Here is a 21,241-nt window from a genome sequence, read left to right as displayed (position 1 = left end):
GCCCTCCCCGGATCGGCAGAGGGGGTGGAGCAGAGACAGCGATGGCTCAGAAGACTGGAGTAATTGGCCGGATACAATTGGGGAGAAAAAGGGGAGAAAACAAAACAGCTAAGACATAGATGAGAGAATGCTGATGAGCTAAATAAAAAAACTCCACACTGTCTAATACGCGACTGAAAATTATGCGGGTGATAGAGCGTTGTATTTATAAACAAAATATGAACACAACCCTATATAGTTTAATTTCTCTTATCATCGGTCTGTAAACAAATGAAGCAAACTGTGGAAAACTTTATAAAAAGACAATCTGATGCAGTGTCATCATAACAGCATGAAAATGAACGTGCCACAGTGCTGCTGACGCATCAAATCTCCCTCCTGCAGCAGACTGCAGGAGAATTGAATTTCGATTGTTAAATGATGGGCGATGATTGATGAGCACTTATTGTAACCAATGCACTCAGATCTTAACAGCAAAAATATTAGCAGCAGTAACTATAATTATCACCAGGGATCAAAATAATCAGAGATAAGAAACAGACTAATAAATTGATCAAATTGAAAATAAATAAATAATGTCTGAATGAGAAAGAAAAACGAATTCCTTTACTAGTTTGGGTCAATGTCAACCTTGCACCCATCATTCTCATCTGCTGCTGAGATTTACAAAGAGTTGTACATTGCGATGTCTTCTTGTTCATGCAGAGTATAGGGGACTATTGATTTTCCATCAGTTTCTGTCCTATGGGAAATCTGTTAAGCTCAAAAATGACTTTAGTGACAAACATTTTGGCAAGGGCGTCAACTGACTTCTGTAAACAAGCGCAGACTACTTTTGGCAGGGCTCTGAACCTTGGAGACATGTTTTTCCACAGCTGCTTTGAGAGAATATCACTAACACCCAAAGACAACTTCATTCAAAGATGTGCTCCAACTTGCATGTCCCAAATGGAGCTTGGAATAATTATGTGGCAGTATCATTCATTCGTTTGCTTCAATTAAAAACCAGAAGTGTCAAAAGATTCTTGATGAAAAGACTCTCTCTCTCTCTCTCTTTCTCTATCTTTTCACACAAGGGGACCAATCCTGTCTAGGATGCACAGGATGGAGAAACACTTGACTTTACCAAACATATCATCTCTATATCACTTCCACTTTGTGGCAACTTCCTTTTCTCAGTAAAAAACCCTGTGCTGGTGTACATTGGATGAACAGGAAGCCACTCCAAAACTTTGTTCAAAAATCAACATCACAATAACAATATGATACAAGTAATATATAATAAAAGACTACCGCATGTCTCCTCCGACACATGTGGGGTCGCCAGCCACTTCTTTTCACCTGACAGTGAGGTGTTTTGCCAGGGGGACATGGTATGTGAGAGGATCACGCTATTCACCCTAGTTCCCCCTCGCTCCGAACAGGCACCCCGAACGACCAGAGGAGGGGCTGGTGCAGAAATCAGGACACATATCCACATCTGGCTTCCCACCCACAGATACGGCCAATTGTGTATGTAGGGACGCCCGCCCAAGCCGGAGGTAACACGGGGATTCGAACTGGCAATCCCCATGTTGGTAGGCAACGGAATAGACCAGTACGCCACCCAGATGCCCAAAGCATCAACATTTTTCACCTGATCAATAAGTTTTGTGGCAACCAAAAAGGTGGTCAAACAGTCATTTTTAAGTACAGAGGATGGAAAACCTAGTTAAGGCAAGACCACAATGTTTGACGCAAATCAAGAAAGACACTCCTATTCATTTCAATGTAAATTTGCAAAACATTGATTCTCTAGTGTCGAAGTTCTGGCAGTCTCATATTTTCTTTGGGAAAAAGATAGTAGAGAAGCATTAAAAACTGCATTTTTAATATTTGATGTGCATCAGCTGGCTGCTTGCTGTTTGTGCTACAGAGGAGTCCTGATCTTCCAATTCATCACAATTATAACTCAAAATGCAGGTCTGTCTCACTTCAATGTTTTCAAGCATACATACTACAGAATGACCCTGTATGTTCCCCAAATGTTTGTAAAACTAATGCCAAATCAACATTAAGGGTTAGAAAACCTTTCTTTTCCCCTGTGCAGACAAAATATTGCAGTCATTAATTACAGCAATTTATTTCGCACTTCCCTAAAACAAAACGATTTACATAATGACTGCCCAACATATGAAGTAGCAATGATAGCATTTTATGTTGGAGTCTACTATAGTAATATGTGATTGGTGTTGAAGTTCTCAGGCATAATATTGACAAAGTAATAATGTACTACCCAATAACAGTAATATTGTATTACAATAACAGTAATACGGTAAAGGTTACCTGTCTGTTGAAGCTCTCGGATACAACTGATAGGGTCCACATTCTTTAAAATTGAAGCAAGGTCAATGGGTACGCGCTCCGTGAACTCATAGTTTTGTAATATAACTTTTACAAATGAATTTGGTGAAATGTTAGATAAGGCTTATGATTATATTCAACACCTTTGGGACAGATAGAGAGGCAAAAAAAAAAGAAAAGAAAAAAGACAAAAGTCCTCCAACCAGAAGGCCAGGTCTCCAACTCGTTTTGTGAGCAGGTATCTGAGGTGTCCTTGATCAAAAACCTGAATCCCTATCACTGTCAGAAGTGCCATTCTTCAGCTGAATCTGTGTTTCAATCAGCTGGTGGAGGACAACAGGCAGAGAGACAATCTCCTCCAAGAGGGAGTCAAGCAATAAAAACATCCAACCAGAAAAGTTCACTCAGTAGAGGGCAGATCGCCACCAGGTGTATCTCTCCTTCTCTGGTGCTTTCACTCAGTGACAAACAACCCCTGTTTTCACCTACCAGAAGAAGGGAAAATATGGAGGCACTACCTGCATATCTTCCCTTCTCTGTTGCTTTGACTTAGGTGAAAACACAGCTGAGGAGTTAGCACTCAATTGCGGTATAAAACAGGTTTTTGAAAGGTTTTGAATCACCGCAACCACGAGCGGTCCTTCATCATACAGTCATAACCGTGCACAAAAATTACCAGGCTCACAGGCCCAGTAGTATGTCAGATTAGCAGCAGACAGATACACGCACACATGGAAAGAAAAAACAGTGTTTTTCCTGCCATTATAAGACTTTTGCACAGCACCCAAGTTTATTGAACAGGAAATATGGAAAGGAAAAAGTTTTAAATATGCAACGCCACTACTGCTACTACTACTACTTTTGGCTGCTCCCATTAGGGGTCGCCACAGTGGATCATAGGTTTTAATATGCACTGCTAAAGCTAAAAAAAATCTACTAATAAAAACGTTTTGCCTGTCAGTCTGTGGCTGCTCAGCCTCCCAGGTGGACCCTTGAACAAATGCGACCAAGTCTAATATGAACTTACACTTTCCAAAAAGAAAAGGTTTGCTCTGTGACCATTTTGGCCTAACCTTAACTCGGTCTTATTTTCATTATATAATAAAGCTGGGTAAACCGTTTATCCTCACGCATGCATGACTCACATCTACAGTCGACTCAGATACTGATTTGGCAAAATTTTACATTGGATGCCCTTCCTGACACAACCACTAACTCCATGGATGGGGGCACAGGTAAAGCGCTGGATGTCATCCCAGTATTCATGGACTTGCGCCCATGCCTGTCACATACAGTCAAAATTGCGCAAAATAAATAAATAGTAGGCTGATAGGCCCAGTAATTGTTCTGCGGAACGACCAAAGCAGAGGGTTCCTTCAAGGTCTGGGAGAGCTGTGGTGAGACCAACAAGGGTGGACTTGTAAACACACACATAAAAGTATCTTGGAGGGGAGAAGTGTCCAAACCGCACTTGGTACAATCATCTGCTCCCATGGTTTCTCATACCATTGCTATACTGACGATACCTAGCTCTTCCTATCATTCCCGCTAGCTGACCTCACAGTCTCAGCATGAATATCATCATGCCTTAGCGATATCTCTGCATGGATGAAAGAACGCCACTTTCAGCTTAACCTATATAAGACTTGTCATCCCAGCCAGTCCATCCTTACAACAACAGATCAATATCCAACTTGGCTCAACCCAACTCATGCCCACAAAGTCTGCCCAAAACCTGGGTGTCATGATTCATGACCATCTAACCTTTAAGGTTCACATGACCTCGACTGCTTGGTCCTGCCGATTTGCCCAGTACAACATCAGGAAAATTAGACCCTACCTGTCTGAGCATGCAGCACAACTCCTGGTACAGGTTCTTGTTATATCACACATTGCCTACTGCAACTCCTTACTGGCAGGTCTCCCTGCATGTACTTTCAAACCTCTGCAAATGATCCAGAATGCAGCGGTGCGTCTGGTCTTCAACAAACCCAAAACAGCACATGTCACTCCACTGTTCACATCCCTCCACTGGCTCCCAGTTGCTGCCCACATCAAATTCAAAACCTTAATGCTTGCTTACAAAACAGCAACTAAAATAGCTCCCACCTACCTGAATTCCCTCATTCAGGTCTACACTCAGTCCAGCTCACTATGCTCTGCCAATGAAAGGTGCCTGGCACTTGCACCACAACAGGGCCCTAGCCAGACTCTTCTCTTCTGGAGTTCCCCGGTGGTGGAATGAGTTACCAAACGCCATTTGATCCGCTGACTCCCTCTCCATCTTTAAGAAGAAGCTAAAGACCCAGGTCTTTCTCAGACACCTCCACATCTGATGGTATTAAAAAGAAAAAAAATCACTTCTATGCACCCTACGCATTGCCTTTGTGCACTGCCTGTTAACACCTATATCCTATCAGACTTGAACCTAGTTCTTTTGACACTTGCATTGTCGCCTCCTGACTAGATCCTTGCTTGTGCTGTATTAACTCTCAGATGGACATGGCTTTGGATAAAAGTGTCTGCTAAATGAAATTGTAAATTGTAAAAAAGAGACAGGACTTTGTGCTAAAAACAAAAAAGAGAGAAATAATGACATGTGGACTGAGAAAAAAAAATTATATACAGAAAGAGTTACATCCATCCATCCATTATCCAAACCGCTTATCCCAACTGGGGTTGCGGGATGCTGGAGCCTATCCCAGCATGAGATTAGCCTTCCCAGTGGTGAGAAAGAGTATGTGACTTATAATAATAATAGTAGTCATTATATGTATATAGCACTTTTCAAGACACCCAAAGTGCTTCACATTGAAAGGGGCAACTCACTTCAACCAACACCCCTGTGTAGCACCCACTTGGGTGATGCACAGCAGCCATTTTGTGCCAGAATGCTCACCACACATCAGCTTGAAGTGGAGAGGGAGGAATCATTGAGCCAATTAAATGGGGTGATCCCATCCTGCTATGTTGATTTGAATGGGAATGTCTGTTCTACTTCAATACAATTTCAATGTTAGGGTGTTAATAGGTGGTTGCTATGGAGCTACTACTACTTTACTAATAACACCAGTGCTACTACTACTGCTCGTGCCACTACTATTACTATTATTATTACTCCTACTGCTTTCAGCCTACTAATAAAGGTAGCTCACACAGGTAAGTCTGGTACTAGATTTTATTTTTCAAGCTCACATTACTTAACTGTGGGGTTTTTTTTAGACGTTTTAAAATTTCAAAAGATATTTTTCCACATTCTATTCTAACATTTAATCGCCATATACCAGGTAAAACAATAGCCTTAGAAAGATTGTGGACTGCTTCAGAATATATCAGCATTGTACCAAATTCATGTTTAGGTTTGTGTTACAATCCATATACAATTCAATGTCATAAATCAAAGAAATGCCCTGATTGGTAACAATTGTATCCAATTACCTGTTATGGCAGACGTTTTATGTTTGGTACCAATATAATCATTCAGATCTCTTTCATATGTTTTCAGCTCTCCGATAGTGAGAAGGATAAACCTACTGTCCAACTAGACAAATGAAAACCAATCATCCAAAATGAATTGTGTGACTGAGTTTTTAGCATCTACTTTTACCAACTGGGACATTTTTTTTATAACTGTACTTAATTTACTTTCTGTATTTAGTTTTGATTGCGTTACGATTTTTTGACTGTAACATCTTACACAAACTTGCAAGCTCACTTCAATCTTTCAAACAATGAACGAGCACCAAGATTGAATTAAACTCTCTAAAAGCTTTTAGATTGTGGGAACACCTGTAATGTGCAGATAGAACAAAATTGCCTTTGAGCAAAACAGGAAAGAGGCACATTAGGTCTGCTGCCTTTTTGTCTCTCTGACCAGCCAGCAACAGAAGCATCTCTTTAAGCAGTCTCTATTGAAATTCTCCCAGCATCCATCAGACTTGGTGAATTCATTATGACAGCAGCTATAGTCACTCATTAGTAATTATTTAGTACTTTAGCAGAAAGTAGAGCTATTTGCTTGGCCAGCTGACACAGTTGCTTTGATTACTAGCTGTGCCAAGCACATTACAGGTAGCTTGCCAAAATAATGTCAACTCCCTCGCAAGTGAACTGTACTGTGAAACTATTGTAATACATGAAGCATTGAAAACAGGTTCTGTTATAATGTTCTGCTATAATGAGGATACAATTGTCCCGACTGGTTCTATTTCCTCTAAAACATTTTGAGTGTGTGCAAGCTATTACATTACCTAAACGCTCATTAAGGGGATGAAAAATGGTGACAGAAATCCTTGTGGCTCCTATGTAGCATGGTTGCAATGATTAAAAAAGCCTTTAGTGGCCACTTGTGCCCTCTGAATGGAAGCATTAACAATGCTGATGGCCATGGCCTCTGTTCATTTATTTCTCATAAGGATGAAGGTCATCACTAAGAATGACTTTATCTTTTAAGCTTTTAATTTTCCCTCGGAGGGGTTAGAGGACTTAATCAGTGCTGAGATAAGCCCTTCACAATATAAGCGCAAGCAAAACTCAGTGTTCCAAACATTTTGTCAGTTTTGTTTTTCTTTCTTTCTTTTTCTTTTTCTTTTCTCTTTTTTTGCTATTGATTTAGCTGTTCCCATTACTTTTTTAAGGTACCTGTGGCAATTCTGGCAGGATAGAAAGCGAAGCATCTTAAACTTACTCAGTCTTATCAATTCAAGATGGAAAACCAAATTGTGTAAAGTTCTGCCCAATAAGAACAAAGCAATGAAAAAAGTATGACTACATTTGTAATATAGTATATTGTATATTGCATATTGCATTGCAGTATAATTTCACAATTACCAGTGGAAATGGTTAGAAATGTAAGGGCCAATAAATCCTACAATAGCATTTTTTTTAAACTGGTTGAATGGAGGAGAGTTTGTTTCAATTCACCATCTATTGATGATTCTAAAACCTAAAAGCCTTCGGACTGATGAGTTTATAATTGTGACTTGTCCTTTCTTTAAAGTTTTCAGAGCTTGCAAATTTGTACAAGAGGTAAGTCCTTTTAAAATCAGTTTTCATGCAAACTGAAACGGAATGTTACAAAACTGAGTCAAGAGCATTTATTTCAATCAAAGCATATGACATAGAACAGCGTGCTGTTCAAATTTTAAGAATTCCACAAAAATGTTGTGCACAAATTTCAAATTCAGTTGTCTTAGCGGCACAGGCTGCATCTCATCCGAGACAGTTGAATTTCCTGCTCTATTGAATGGAGAGGGGCAACCCAGCCACTGAGGAAGCACAAGCCAGTGCATTCTTAGTGCCAGTCCTAAGCCTAGATAAATGGGGAGGGTTGCATCAGGAAGTGAATCCGGTGGAAAATCTTTGCCAAATTAAATATGCAGATCACAATTCAGATTTCCATACTGGATCAGTTGAGGCCTGGGTTACTAATGACTGCCACTGGTACTTTTGGCCAGCAGAGTGCCGGTGGAAACCATGCTACTGTTGGGTGAAGGAGAAGGCGAGGGGGAAGGCATGTCCAGAGGCAGTGGGAGAGGAGGAAAGGGTAGGAGTGTGGAGGTGAGAGTCGGAACTTTGAATGTTGGCACTATGACTGGTAAAGGGAGAGAGATGGCTGATATGATGGAAAGAAGAAAGGTAGGCATACTGTGTGTGCAAGAGACCAGGTGGAAGGGGAGTAAGGCCAGGAGCATTGGAGGTGGCTTCAAACTCTTCGACCATGGTGCGAATGAGAAGAGAAATGGAGTAGGGGTAATTCTGAAGGAAGAGTATGTCAAGAGTGTGCTGGAGGTGAAGAGAGTGTCGGAGAGAGTGATGAGTATGAAGCTGGAAATCGAAGGTGTATTGATGAATGTTATCAGCGCATATGCCCCGCAAGTTGGATGTGAGATGGAAGAGAAAGAATAATTCTGGAGTGACTTGGATGAAGTGGTAGAGAGTGTACCCAAGCAGGAGAGAGTGGTGATTGGAGTGGACTTCAATGTGCATGTTAGTGAAGGGAACAGAGGTGATGAGGAGGTGATGGGGAGGTATGGTGTCAAGGAGAGAAATGTGGACGAACAGATGGTACGGTGAGTTGTATGACAGGTTAGACACTAAAGAAGGAGAAAAGGACTTGTACCGATTGGCTAGACAGAGGGAACAAGCTGGGAAGGATGTGCAGCAGGTTAGGGCAATCAAGGATTGAGATGGGAATGTGCAGACAAGTGAGGAGAGTGTGTTGAGAAGGTGGAAGGAGTATTTTGAGGGGCTGATGAATGAAGGAAATGAGAGAGAGAGAGAAGGTTGGATGAGGTGGGGATAGTGAATCAGGAAGTGCGGTGGATTAGCAAAGAGGAAGTGAAGGAAGCTATGAAGAGGATGAAGAGTGGAAAGGCAGTGGGACATATGGAGGCATGCCTGTGGAGGCATGGAGATGTTAGGAGAGGTGGCAGTGGAGTTTTTAACTAGATGTTTAACACAATCTTAGAAAGTGATAGGGTGCCTGAGGAGTAGAGAAAAAGAATACTGGTACCAATTTTCAAGAATATGAATGAAAGAGGAAGAGGAATGAAATTCAGTAGGAGCAAGACAGAATAAATATGCGTGAATGAGAGGGAAGACAGTGGAATGGTGAGGATGCACGGAGTAGAGGTGATGAAGGCATATGAGTTTAAATACTTGGGGTCAACTGTTCAAACTAACGGGGAATGCAGAAGAGAGGTGAAGAAGACAGCGCAGGCAGGGTGGAGTGGGTGGAGAAGAGTGTCAGGAGTGATTTGCGACAGAAGGGTACCAGCAAGAGTTAAAGGGAAGGTTTACAAGATGGTTGTGAGACCAGCTATGTTATATGGTTTGGAGACAGTGGCACTGATGAAAAGACAGGAGGTGGAGCTGGGGGTGGCAGAGTTGAAGATGCTAAGATTTTCACTGGGAGTAACGAAGAAGGACAGGATTAGGGACAAGTATATTTGAGGGATCGCTCAAGTTGGACAGTTTGGAGAAAAAGCATGAGAGGCAAGATTGACATGGTTTGGACATGTGTGGAGGAGAGATGCTGAGTTTATTGGGAGAAGGATGCTGAATATGGAGCTGCCAGGGAAGAGGAAAAGAAGAAGGCCAAAGAGGAGGTTTATGGATGTGGTGAGAGAGGACATGCAGGTGGCTGGTGTGGCAGAGGAAGATGCAAAGGCCAGGAAGAAATGGAAACAGATGATCCACTCTGGCGACCCCTAACAGGAGCAGCCGAAAGTAGTAGTAGTAGATTGAAAGGAGAGGGGCACTTAGACGACTTACACGAAACGGTGGAAGTAATTGGCCTTTCTTTGCCCTGTACCTCCTCCTCTTAATAACAATAATCACAGAGAATACTAAGGATAGCAACACACTTGAATTGCTGAGAAGTGCAACAAAAGTCAAGTTCAAACTGCATCACAAAAACAAAAACAAAAACACAACAAAAAAACTATTACATGACGCAGACCTAACTGCTAGTTTGGTATTAGTGCAAATGGCCCATGGGAACTCTTTGTGCCTGGAACAGCTGAAATTTCACAAGTGTGTGTGTGTGTGTGTGTGTGTGTGTGTGTGTGTGTGTGTGTGTGTGTGTGTGTGTGTGTGTGTGAGTGTGTGTGTGTGCGCTCTGGGGAGCAAATTCCTAGCATCAAGAGCTCACAAAACAATAATGAACGCAAAGGGCATTTCCCCCCTCTTTCCCCCCGCTTTATGTTCCGTCTTCTGGTGCTCAAAATAAACAAAATTCAAATGAATGAGTTGGGGAAAAAGAGAACGTTTTGGTGTGTTTAACTCTGTGGGCGGTAGAGACAGCAATCCTTTTTCTCCTACTGCGCACTGAGCCGTTAGGCTGTCAGGGGCTCGTTCTGGAGAGGAAGCATGAGACCAAGGGCTTCTCCTAACTCACAGAGAGAGAGTGTGTGTGTGTGTGTGTGTGTGTGTGTGTGTGTGTGTGTGTGTGTGTGTGTGTGAGAGAGAGAGAGAGAGAGAGAGAGAGAGAGAGAGAGAGAGAGAGAGAGAGAGAGAGAGAGAGAGAGAGAGAGAGAGAGAGAGAGAGAAATAGAGTGCTGGTCCAGGAAAGGAGGAGACATGGATGCAGTGCCCCTGGATCATTTTGTTAAGTTTGCCAATGAATTAAAAAGCAAACTCATTTGACTCTTTAGTTTTTCGTTTTTGTTTTTGTTTTTTTGGTCCTGAAACCTCCTGCTGTGTCATTTATCTTGAATTTAGACGTCACGGACCTCTGGAATACCAAGTGGCAGTGGTCCCTTTGTATGGTGTGATGTGATACGTGGGCTATTTGGGACACTCGCTCTTTGTTCTCACACTCCATTATTGATAAAAGGGTTGTTCAGAACCACATTTGCACCCACACTCCCTTTCTGAGAGAGAAAGAGAAAGAGAGAGAGCAATATATATGTATAGAGAGAGAGAGGAGAGAGGCAGAGAGAGATAGACAGTGAGAGCAAGACACAAATATAGAGAAAACAAGAGAGAGAGGAGAGGCAGAGAGAGAGAAATAGAGAGAGAGCAAGAGAGAGGAGAGGCAGAGAGAGAGAGAGAGAAGGAGACAGAGAGAGAGAGAGAGAGAGAGAGAGAGAGAGAGAGAGAGAGAGAGAGAGAGAGGAGAGGGGGTGAGAGAGAAGAGCTTTGATTTCAACTCTCATTGCAGTTCAGAAAGCCATGGCGATGAGGTTTGTGTCATCAAGTTCAACAAAGGAAAATGTGAAAAGCACTGTCCATGCTATCAAAGTAACTTATTTTTAAGACACGAAAGGAAAGTAGAAGAAAGAGAGAAAACCAACCCAACAGTCACGGTAGCTTTTAACTACTGTAGTCTCATAACTACTACTACTACCACTATTACTTTCAACTGCTCCTGTTATGGGTCACCACAGTGGATCATCCATTTCCATTTCTTCCTGTCTTTTGCAGCTTCCTCTGTCACACCAGCTACCTGCATGTCCTCTCTCACCACATCCATAAACCTCCTCTTTGGCCTTCCTCTTTTCCTCTTCCCTGGCAGCTCCATATTCAGCATCCTTCTCCCAATATACCCAGCATCTCTCCTCCACACATGTCCAGGCCATCTCAATATTGCCTCTCTTGCTTTTTTGTCTCCAAACCGTCCAACTTGAGCTGTCCCTCTAATATACTCGTTCCTAATCCTGTCCTTCTTCATCACTCCCAGTGAAAATCTTAGCATCTTCAACTCTGCCACCTCCTGTCTTTTCGTCAGTGCCACTGTCTCCAAACCATATAACATAGCTGGTCTCACAACCATCTTGTAAACCTTCCCTTTAACTCTTGCTGGTACCCTTCTGTCGCAAATCACTCCTGACACTCTTCTCCACCCACTCCACCCTGCCTACACTCTCTTCTTCACTTCTCTTCTGCACACCCCATTACTTTGGACAGTTGACTTCAAATATTTAAACTCATATGCCTTCGTCACCTCTACTCCTTGCATCCTCACCATTCCACTGTCCTCCCTCTCATTCACGCATAGCTATTCCCTCTTGCTCCTACTGACTTTCACTCCTCTTCTCTCCAGTGCATACCTCCACCTCTCCAGGCTCTCCTCAACCTGCACCCTACTCTTGCTACAGATCATAATGTCATCTGCAAACATCATAGTCCACGGAGACTCCTGCCTGATCTTGTCCGTCAACCTATCCATCACCATTGCAAACAAGAAAGGGCTCAGAGCTGATCCTTGATGTAATCCCACCTCCACCTTGAACCCATCTGTCATTCCAACCGCACACCTCACCATTTTCACACTTCCCCTCATACATATCCTGCATCACTCCTACATACTTCTCTGCAACTCCTGACTTCCTCATACAATACCACACCTCCTCTCTCAGCACCCTGTCATATGCTTTCTCTGATCCACAAAGACACAATGTAACTCCTTCTGGCCTTCTCTATACTTCTCAACCAACATTCTCAAAGCAAACATCACATCTGTGGTGCTCTTTTGTGGCATGAAACCATACTGCTGCTCGCCAATGGTCACCTCTCCTCTTAACCTAGCTTCTATGACTCTTTCCCATATCTTAATGCTGTGGCTGATTAGCTTTATACCTATGTAGTTGCTACAGTTCTGCACATCGCCCTTATTCTTGAAAATTGGTACCAGTATGCTTCTTCTCCACTCCTCAGGCATCCCCTTACTTTCTAAGATTGTGTTAAACAATCTAGTTACAAACCCCACTGCCATCTCTCCTAAACATCTCCATGCCTCCACAGGTATGTCAACAGGAACAAATGCCTTTCCACTCTTCATCCTCTTCATAGCTTCCCTCACTCCCTCCTTGCTAATCCACCACACTTCCTGATTCACTATCCCCACATCATTCAACCCTCTCTCTCTCTCTCTCTCTCTCTCTCTCTCTCTCTCTCTCTCTCTCTCTCTCTCTCTCTCTCTCTCTCTCTCTCTCTCTCTCTCTCTCTCTCTCTCTCTCTCTCATTTTCTTCATTCATCAGCTCCTCAAAGTACTCCTTCCACCTTCTCAGCACACTCTCCTCGCTTGTCAGCACATTTCCATTTCTATCCTTGATCGCCCTGACCTGCTGCACATCCTTCCCAGCTTGGCCCCTCTGTTTAGCCAATTGGTACAAGTCCTTTTCTCCTTCCTTAGTGTCTAACCTCTCATACAACTCACCATATGCCTTTTCCTTTGCCTTTGCCACCTCTCCCTTCACTTGACGCTGCGTCTCCTTGTACTCCTGTCTACTTTCTTCATCTCTCTGACTAGCCCACTTCTTCCCCACTTCTTCTTTGCCAACCTCTTCCTTTTGTTATGAGACTGTAGTGTCATAACAGGTTTAAACTGAAATTTCAGCCAGCTAGAAAGATCATTGGGTGCCACAGACGAAACGAGGAAATTAATACTTTGATCCTTCTGCTTGATCAAAGCTGTCTGATAAGATAAAAGAACAAAACAACCTACATGACAGTTTGTAGTAAATGAACTCAACTAAAATCCCCTGCTCTATGTTCACTTTCAATAGACAAAAAGTGCTACAGTATAAAAAGTCTCATCAGAGCAATTAACATGACAAGCAATTAACATTGCTTATATTTTCTTTCCATTCTTTTCCAAGCTGAGAATAAAGCATTTGAGCAGCCAAGTGTGGAAAAAAAGTTAATTCAAATTAGCTGTTAACTGAAGGGGCAGAAATATAGTTTCCAAGGTGACATATTCCCCTAATTCTAAGTATTATTCTATCAATATTAAATTTGTTGTCTGTGAAGGAATATTGTCTGTCTCTCCAACCATTCCCACTGTATTTACAGACATGGATGAGTTCAGCTAGCAAGAGAACTCTATTGACAGTAGTCAGGAGAGGCTCTGACATTTCACATTCAAATCACATTTACAGTAACCCTCCAGACAAGAAATATTTTAAGAGTATTAAAAAATACTCTAAGATGATTAATAGATTGTTTAACATGGTTTTCACCACATAAAAAGTAAAATAAAAACTATGAAAAGGGGCTGGAAGCGCATCTACTTTTTCTCCCTCTGAGAAATTCAGGATCTATGAAAATCAGAATCAGAATCAGAATGAGAATACTTTATTCATCCCCGAGGGGAAATTGGGTTCTATTACAGACACTCATGCTCTAATAACTAAAAACTAACAAGATACAAGATAAGAAAATAGAAACAAACAGAAGCAAGAAAAACAGAAACAAATAGAAATAAAAGATAAAATAAGAAATAGAAATAAGAACTAAATATATCAACAAGTATGGTGCACCTAACACCCTATCTATACTGCACTACCGCAGCACAAAACAAGCAGCACAGACAAAACCCGACAGGGCCAGTCCAATGACCACAGACCATTAACTCTGAGTGTCTGACAGTCTGAGTCTGAGGGAGGAGTTGTAAAGTTTGATGTCCACAGGCAGGAATGACCTCCTGTGGCACTCTGTGGTGCTTTTCAGCAGAATGAGTCTATTACTAAAAGTACTACTGTGCCCAACCAGCACATCATGGAGTGGGTGGGAGACACTGTCCATGATGGCACATAATTTCAACAGCGTCCTCCTCTCAGAAACCGCCACCAGATAATCCAGTTCCACCCACACAATGTTACCAGCCTTGCGGATCAGTTTATTGAGCCTGTTTGCATCTGCTACCCTAAAATGCACATATCACAGGCCCCATGCCCCGCCCACCACCAATGCTTCCACTAGGTTGACCGGTGAAAGAGCCTTGCGCATCAAGGTAGCTAGTGTTAAAGCACTGGGGCATCCGGGTGGCGTGGCAGACTATTCCTTTGCTTACCAACACGTGGATCCTGGTTCAAATCCCTGTGTTGTCTCCGGCTTCGGCGGGCATCCCTACATACACAATTGGCTGTGTCTGTGGGTGGGAAGCCAGATGTGGGTATGTGTCCTGGTCACTGCACTAGCGCCTCCTCTGGTCAGTTGGAGCGCCTATTCAGGGGGCAGGAAGAACTGGGGGGAATAGTGTGATCCTCCCACATGCTACGTCCCCCTGGCGAAACCCCTCACTGTCAGGTGAAAAGAATAGGCTGGTGACTCCACATGTATCGGAGGAGGCATGTGGTAGTCTGCAGCCCTCCCCGGATAAGCAGAGGGGGTGGAGCAGTGACCGAGAAGGCTTGGAAGTGTAGGGTAATTGTCTGGATACAATTATGGAAAAAAGGGGGAAGAAAAACAAAAAAGATAGCTAGCGTTAGAGCAAACATTGGAAAGATTCAGCCATACAAGTTTGAGCCTCAGTCAGACCCAGACTCAGACACTGATGTGCACCAAAATTCGCGATGAGCAGACGTATCAGAATGGTAGGTGTAGTTAGCATCTTTTATCTGTTTATGTTGTTTGTTAGCTTGTAACAGGCAGTGGCTGACACAGCAGCCACTATCAGCCAATATCTGCTACGATGTTACAGTGTGTTCACATTGTCACATTGTTAACACGTAATTATATACCAGAGGTCTAATCAAAAGTTTACAGAAAAATATGTTTCATGTGGCTGAGATTGTTATATTACGAGCAATATTTGTTTATCTTGATAGCCAACCAAGTTTGCCTGGGAACTGGTTCATTGGCAGTAATCTAAAATTCAAAACCCCAGGACATCAGAGCGAGGAGACCCGCAATGGAGGGGGGAAAAAACCCAAACACTGCTGCCGGTGCGCCGTAGCTCTATGTACTGACAAGTCCACTCTACGCAGGAGGATTCAGGTTTCTTTGCCCGCCCTGTATTTGCATATCAGACAGCAATTGGCTTTCAGATTTGTGATGTACCAATTCTAGTTTATGTTTAAATCTCTGATTTTAGGGAAGTGCAAGAACAGCTCCTCCTCCGGTAGAGGAATGTGAAAACATTGCTCTAGTGATCACAGAAAGGTGGATCAGTTCATCTGGACACAACATTTATTGAGAGAAACGTTTCATCACTCATCTAAGGGACCCCTTCAGTCTCAACTGACTGCAGGTATCCCCACCCCTTATAGACAATACAGTGGCATAACAACTGAAACCAACAATTAGTTTCATATGCAAACTGCCGTGACCATTAACTACAGTTTCAATGGTCATGTGTACTATTCACAGAGGATTTGGGAATGTTTGCAATCACAGCATCGTAAGATGGCGACAAATGTACCCTTAGCGCCCCCCCGCTTCAGTTAAGTGATGGTCATTCCCTCTTTACACAGATGGCCTCTTTGACTCCCTGTTCAAACCAGTGTTCCTCCCTATCAAGGATGTGAACATCCTCATCCTTGACAGAGTGGCCACTGACCTGTAGATGGGTGTAGACTGCAGAGTCCTGGCCTGACGTGTTAGCTCTTCTGTGTTGTGCCATCCTCTTGGCCAGCATCTGTTTGGTTTCCCCAGTGTATAAGTCATGGCAATCCTCCCGGCACTTACCAGCGTACACTATAGTGCGCTGTCTGTGCCGGGGGACCCAATCTTTTGGGTGACCAATTTCTGGCTCAGTGTGTTTTGGGGTTTGAAAGCAACTGAGACACGATATTTGGAAAATACGCATCTCAACTGTTTCAAAACTCCTGCAAAATACTGAATCACCGCTGGTTTACGCTAGGCAGCTATTGTCCTTCTCCTCTCTTCGATCAGCACGTGCATCGATCGGCTTTTTTTTTTACTTTGGATACCCACAGTCAGTTGAGACTGAAGAGGTCACTTAAGAGTGATGAAACGTTTCTCTCATTCAACGTGTCCGGATGAACTGATCCAACTTTCTGTGATTTTCTTACCTGGATTATTGAGTATGCATGCAGACATTGCTCTAGTGACAAACCTTGCACAGATACAAGTCATTATAGTCAAGGTCAGATATTTTAGGGGACACAAACATAAGCCAGGGTAGGGGGTTAAGGACTTGGCATAGTCACACCTGCTAAAGTTTACATTTCTTTAGTGGATTTAATGGCGAGAAAAATCTACAATAATTATTTTTACTGAGAAAAAAACTCTTTTGCCCAGACATTGCCACTGTTACTTTATACACATGTGCCAACATTTTTTTTTTTGCATGTCATTTTTATTTTGCAGGTTCTGTATGTTGCAAAAAAGGGTGATAAAATATCAAGACAAAATTGACAAAGGTTGCAAAAGAGGACAAATCTAAATAAGGAATTTTACCAGTAAATAGTAATTGCGGTTAACTAAAAGTAAAAAAAAAAAACAAAAAAAAAACAGTCAAATTGGACTCAGCCTGCAGTCTATTTATCCATCCATTATCCAAACCGCTTATCCCAATTGGGGAACCGGGGTCGTGGGGATGCTGAAGCCTACCTATTCCAGCAGTCACTGGGCAGCAGGTGGGGAGACACCCTGGACAGGCTGCCAGGCCATCACAGGGCTACAGTCTATTCATTGAAAGCTTTAAATAAAAGGGCTATCTTACTTTTTTTTTTTTTATAGGACCCCAAAAGAAAAAAAAAAACAAGTTCATTTACAGGGCTGAAGAAATAATTTTTTCTTTGGACAAGCTTGTACAGCAGGCCAAAGTTTCAAATGTGATAAAACGTAGACAGTGATGTTATATTCATGATATTCTCTTTGCAGTGACACAGTCAGAAATCCCTCATATGTCATCTTTGCTGCTATACTGGCCTCTCGGTAGAAAGGCATCGCTGTCACATTGGGTCTTTTTCTGGTTTTCTACTTAAAATTGAGATGAGTGCATTTGCCCCCTTGAGAGAAGTGAAAAGCTATACCCGGCAGTAGAATATTTTTTTATCATTATTTCCAATTGTGGTAGCATGGTGGTGCGTGCAGTGGTTAGTGCTTTTGCCTCACAGCGAGAAGCTTCTGGGTTCGAGCCCCAGGTAGTCCAACCAAGGGAGTTGTCCTCTGTGTGGAGTTTGCATGTTCCCCCCGCGTCTGCATGGGTTTTCTCCGGGAGCTCTGGTTTCCCCCCACAGTCCAATGACATGTAGGTCAGGTGAATCGGCATTACTAAATTGCCCCTAGGTAAGAATGTGTGTGTGTGTGTGTGTGTGAGTGTGTGTGTGTGTGTGTATGTTTGCCCTGTGTGATGGCCTGGCGGCCTGTCCAGGGTGTCTCCCCGCCTGCTTCCCAATGACTGCTGAGATAGGCTCCAGCAACCCTGTGACCCTGAGAGCAGGATAAGCGGTTCAGATAATGGATTATTTCCAATTGTGTCTTAGGAAAAAGTAGTCTGACCCAGATATATATCTAAGGTCGGGGGGGGGGACTTTTGTTTTGTATTGTATTCATCTTGAACTTGGTTCAAGTGCCAGACCCAGTTTTATGTTTTCGTGACATGATGAGCCTACGTATTTGTTTAAATAAATGTGTAAATTGTAAACTAAAAGGATTATGTAAAATGTGCATATATCAGCTAGTAATATACAATCGAAAAGTTTATACTTTTTCCAGCAAGGGTGCAAACTATATGTAAATTTGTCTCAGCTAAGTTAAATGTGTGTGCATGCATTATTTCATTTCATCATGTAAGCTTTTTATTTGTACGTGATTGAGTGACATGATTGTCACTCGACTGTGCAGAGCCAAGGCAGGTAACTAAAATCCCATTTCCACCAGTTTAATGCCAGGAGTGGATGAGCAAGCGTCCCCTTAATTGGTCTGTCACTGATTTGTACAAAAATCTCTATAATTGAAAGCAGGGTAACAGGAACACAGCCGGAATATAAATTTAAATTGATCTGAATTTACCTCAAAAAATATGTTCTCCCGAACCTGCCCCCAAGTTCCATCACACATTTAAACCTTTGTTTATTGGCATAAAAAGGTGCTCCCCATCTCAATATGGAGAGTGAGACATTTAAATGTTTTGAATCTTTGCTGCATCCTTCATAGTTTGACAACAAGTCTACAGTATGTGTCTTGCTGAAGTTATTTTCCTCTTGCAGTCTGAACCAACAGGGCATCATTACAGCAGACTGTCAGTATTTATGTGAATGAATCACGGGGGAATTCTGTTGAACTGGGCACAATGAGCAAGACAAACACCAAGCAGTGATCTGCGGAAACTTGTGGTATGATGTGCCTATTGGCAACTCCTCTAAAATGACACTGAAACAGAGGCAACAAGTGATACATTATCAGACTCAAACTGTTGTATTTTCCTATTTCACTGCATATTGTACTGTGTACAAAAGCCATGTAATCCTTTTGTGAATTCGCCAGTGAGTGTTTTGTCAGAGTGATTGTGATTTGGGGTGCTTTAACTGCACGCTCTCCCTTGTGCCTCTCAGCTCTTGGCGGACCAATCGTGTAACTTCAGTGACGTTGTTAGTCATCTGATCCAGTGGCCCAATCAAGTCAAACATGATCACTCAGTCAGTCGCGCTAACATGGTCGCTCAGTCAGTCATGAACATTCGCGTTTGGCCGGTCCAGCTAAATATGCCTTGTTACCTCTGCAGGGATGTTTGCACGGGGCTGATTCCAGTCACTTGAGTAGGAGCCATGTTGCAGGAGCAAGTCTCTGCTATAGTGTATGTGTGAATCCAATTTGCCAGCTGGTTCACTTGCAACGTTGATTCCAAACAAAACAACTCCTAGCAATAAAACTAACCCCCGTACACTCACCATATTGCCTTGTAGTCCAATGCATGAACAAGCACCTGAACAATAAACAACAACTACCGATAATTTGTAAAAACAAGAAATGATAACAAGACTCGGACAAACTGTGCTGCCAGTCGCCACAGTGCACCTACCTTCCCCTGTGATGACATAGACTGGTGTGTTTTATGAATTTTCTGTTACAAAGTGAATATGACATTCAGTGTTTACTATTTCTTCAAGATGTGCAAAATATAGTTACGTCAAACAAACAAACCTCAATTCCAGTTTGTCAGTCATTTTTATGTATCATAATTGTGCAAACATGTGGAAATAGCCTTAATCTTTTTTAGTGCAGCTCAGTTTTGTTGGCATGCCACTTGGTATAGTCAACACAGCATATAAGAACTCTAAGTCTGACTCTATACATTATAAATGTCTACGAATCCTATGTACAGACTGAAAAAATATCAACCTAATTTTCCACTGAACTCTGTGTTTTACATTAACAATGGTTAGATGTTATTCCTTTGACTACATTTGAGTTGGCTGACGTGTTTCTGCTGCTGTGTTTGTGTGGAGCGTGGACATTTGGACAACCATGGTTTCCATAAGACACTGGTATGATACACACCTCTAAAATATAATTTTCAAACTCAAAAAATGAACTGTCACCCATTTATCCTTGAAACAACAACATTGCTTTTGGCTGGGTTTCGTGGGCTTACAGGGTAGCAGCCCTTCCTCTGCATTTAAACTACTGAAAGTCCTGGATTTTAAGAACTTCACTTCTAGTCAGACAGATAACACACCAAAATCAATATGACACAACCACAGTATGAATGGATATGAACATATAAATGAAACCTTTTCCCTCACACAAGATGTTAAATGACCCACTGATAGGGACATGGAGCCAACATAGGACAGCTGTATGGTATGTCTACAGTTTCCTGTGCTGGCTAATGGAGGTGGTTGTGCGTGATGTCTTCCCTATTCCAACTCATGACCAAGGCTAAATGTATCGGTGGAGGTGAGTGACTCACCACGGGTGTTGCTGGAGAGGCGTTTGCGCTGGCTGGTGGAGGTGTTGTGTGGGAGCAGGGTGTTCTGCTGGTGGTTACTGTCGATGGGACTCGTGGCAATTATGTTGTCCTTGTACTTGTTCATCAGAGCCAGCTTGGTGTTGTCGCTCACTGCGAGATAAATGGGCCACAATTACAAAATAAAGGACAAGTGGATAAAAAGCGATTAATCACGCTACTGAGAGAATTAATGAGGCAAGGATTTAGGAGTTTCTGTCTGAAATGAAAAGTGCTCTCTGGCTGAAGTACAGAGATGAAAATAGTAATGTGGTAAGGAAAAAAAATTCTAGTGTTTCAGTCATATTCTAATGATTACACAAAAGTGTCCACAACTTTAAAATCTTGATTTCGGTTTTTCAAAACAGCTTGGTGTTAGGTGGAAGAGTATTGAGAATTAAAGAGAGTAAGATATGCTGGCATGGATTGAAAACTCATTATGGGCTAGATTTGACAGTTACAGAAAAATCAAGATAATGGTATAAAAAATGCAAAATTAATATTTGTATATGAGGAAAATTGTGAAAAAAGTTAGCATTATACATTAGAAATAAATAATTTTAAAGGAGAATGAAGCTGTTTTTTTGTGGAGGTTTAGGTAAGCATTTCTGAGTACACAATATAAATTCAACTGATAAACTGTTTATGTATTGAATTTAAAAGCAGTACTGTTGCATAAGCAACAGTAAAAGTTAATCAGTGACACATTACAATTTATATGAAATAATTATTTCATGTGTCTTCATATGTAG

General features: G+C 42.2%; 1 protein-coding gene across 1 annotated transcript in view; it reads right to left on the bottom strand.

The window, feature by feature from the left end:
* astn1 (astrotactin 1) overlaps nt 1-21,241 on the bottom strand; it is a 552,260-nt gene that overhangs the window by 404,881 nt on the left and 126,138 nt on the right. The window contains exon 5 of the mRNA XM_056292697.1: nt 20,454-20,603. Within this exon, the coding sequence (XP_056148672.1) occupies nt 20,454-20,603 (150 nt within the window). The remainder of the gene's footprint in view (nt 1-20,453; nt 20,604-21,241) is intronic.

The sequence above is a fragment of the Lampris incognitus genome, chromosome 14 (assembly GCF_029633865.1).
Source record: "Lampris incognitus isolate fLamInc1 chromosome 14, fLamInc1.hap2, whole genome shotgun sequence".
NCBI lineage: Eukaryota > Metazoa > Chordata > Actinopteri > Lampriformes > Lampridae > Lampris > Lampris incognitus.
Note: the sequence above shows the minus strand (reverse complement) of the source record. Positions and strands in the feature narration are given on the sequence as shown.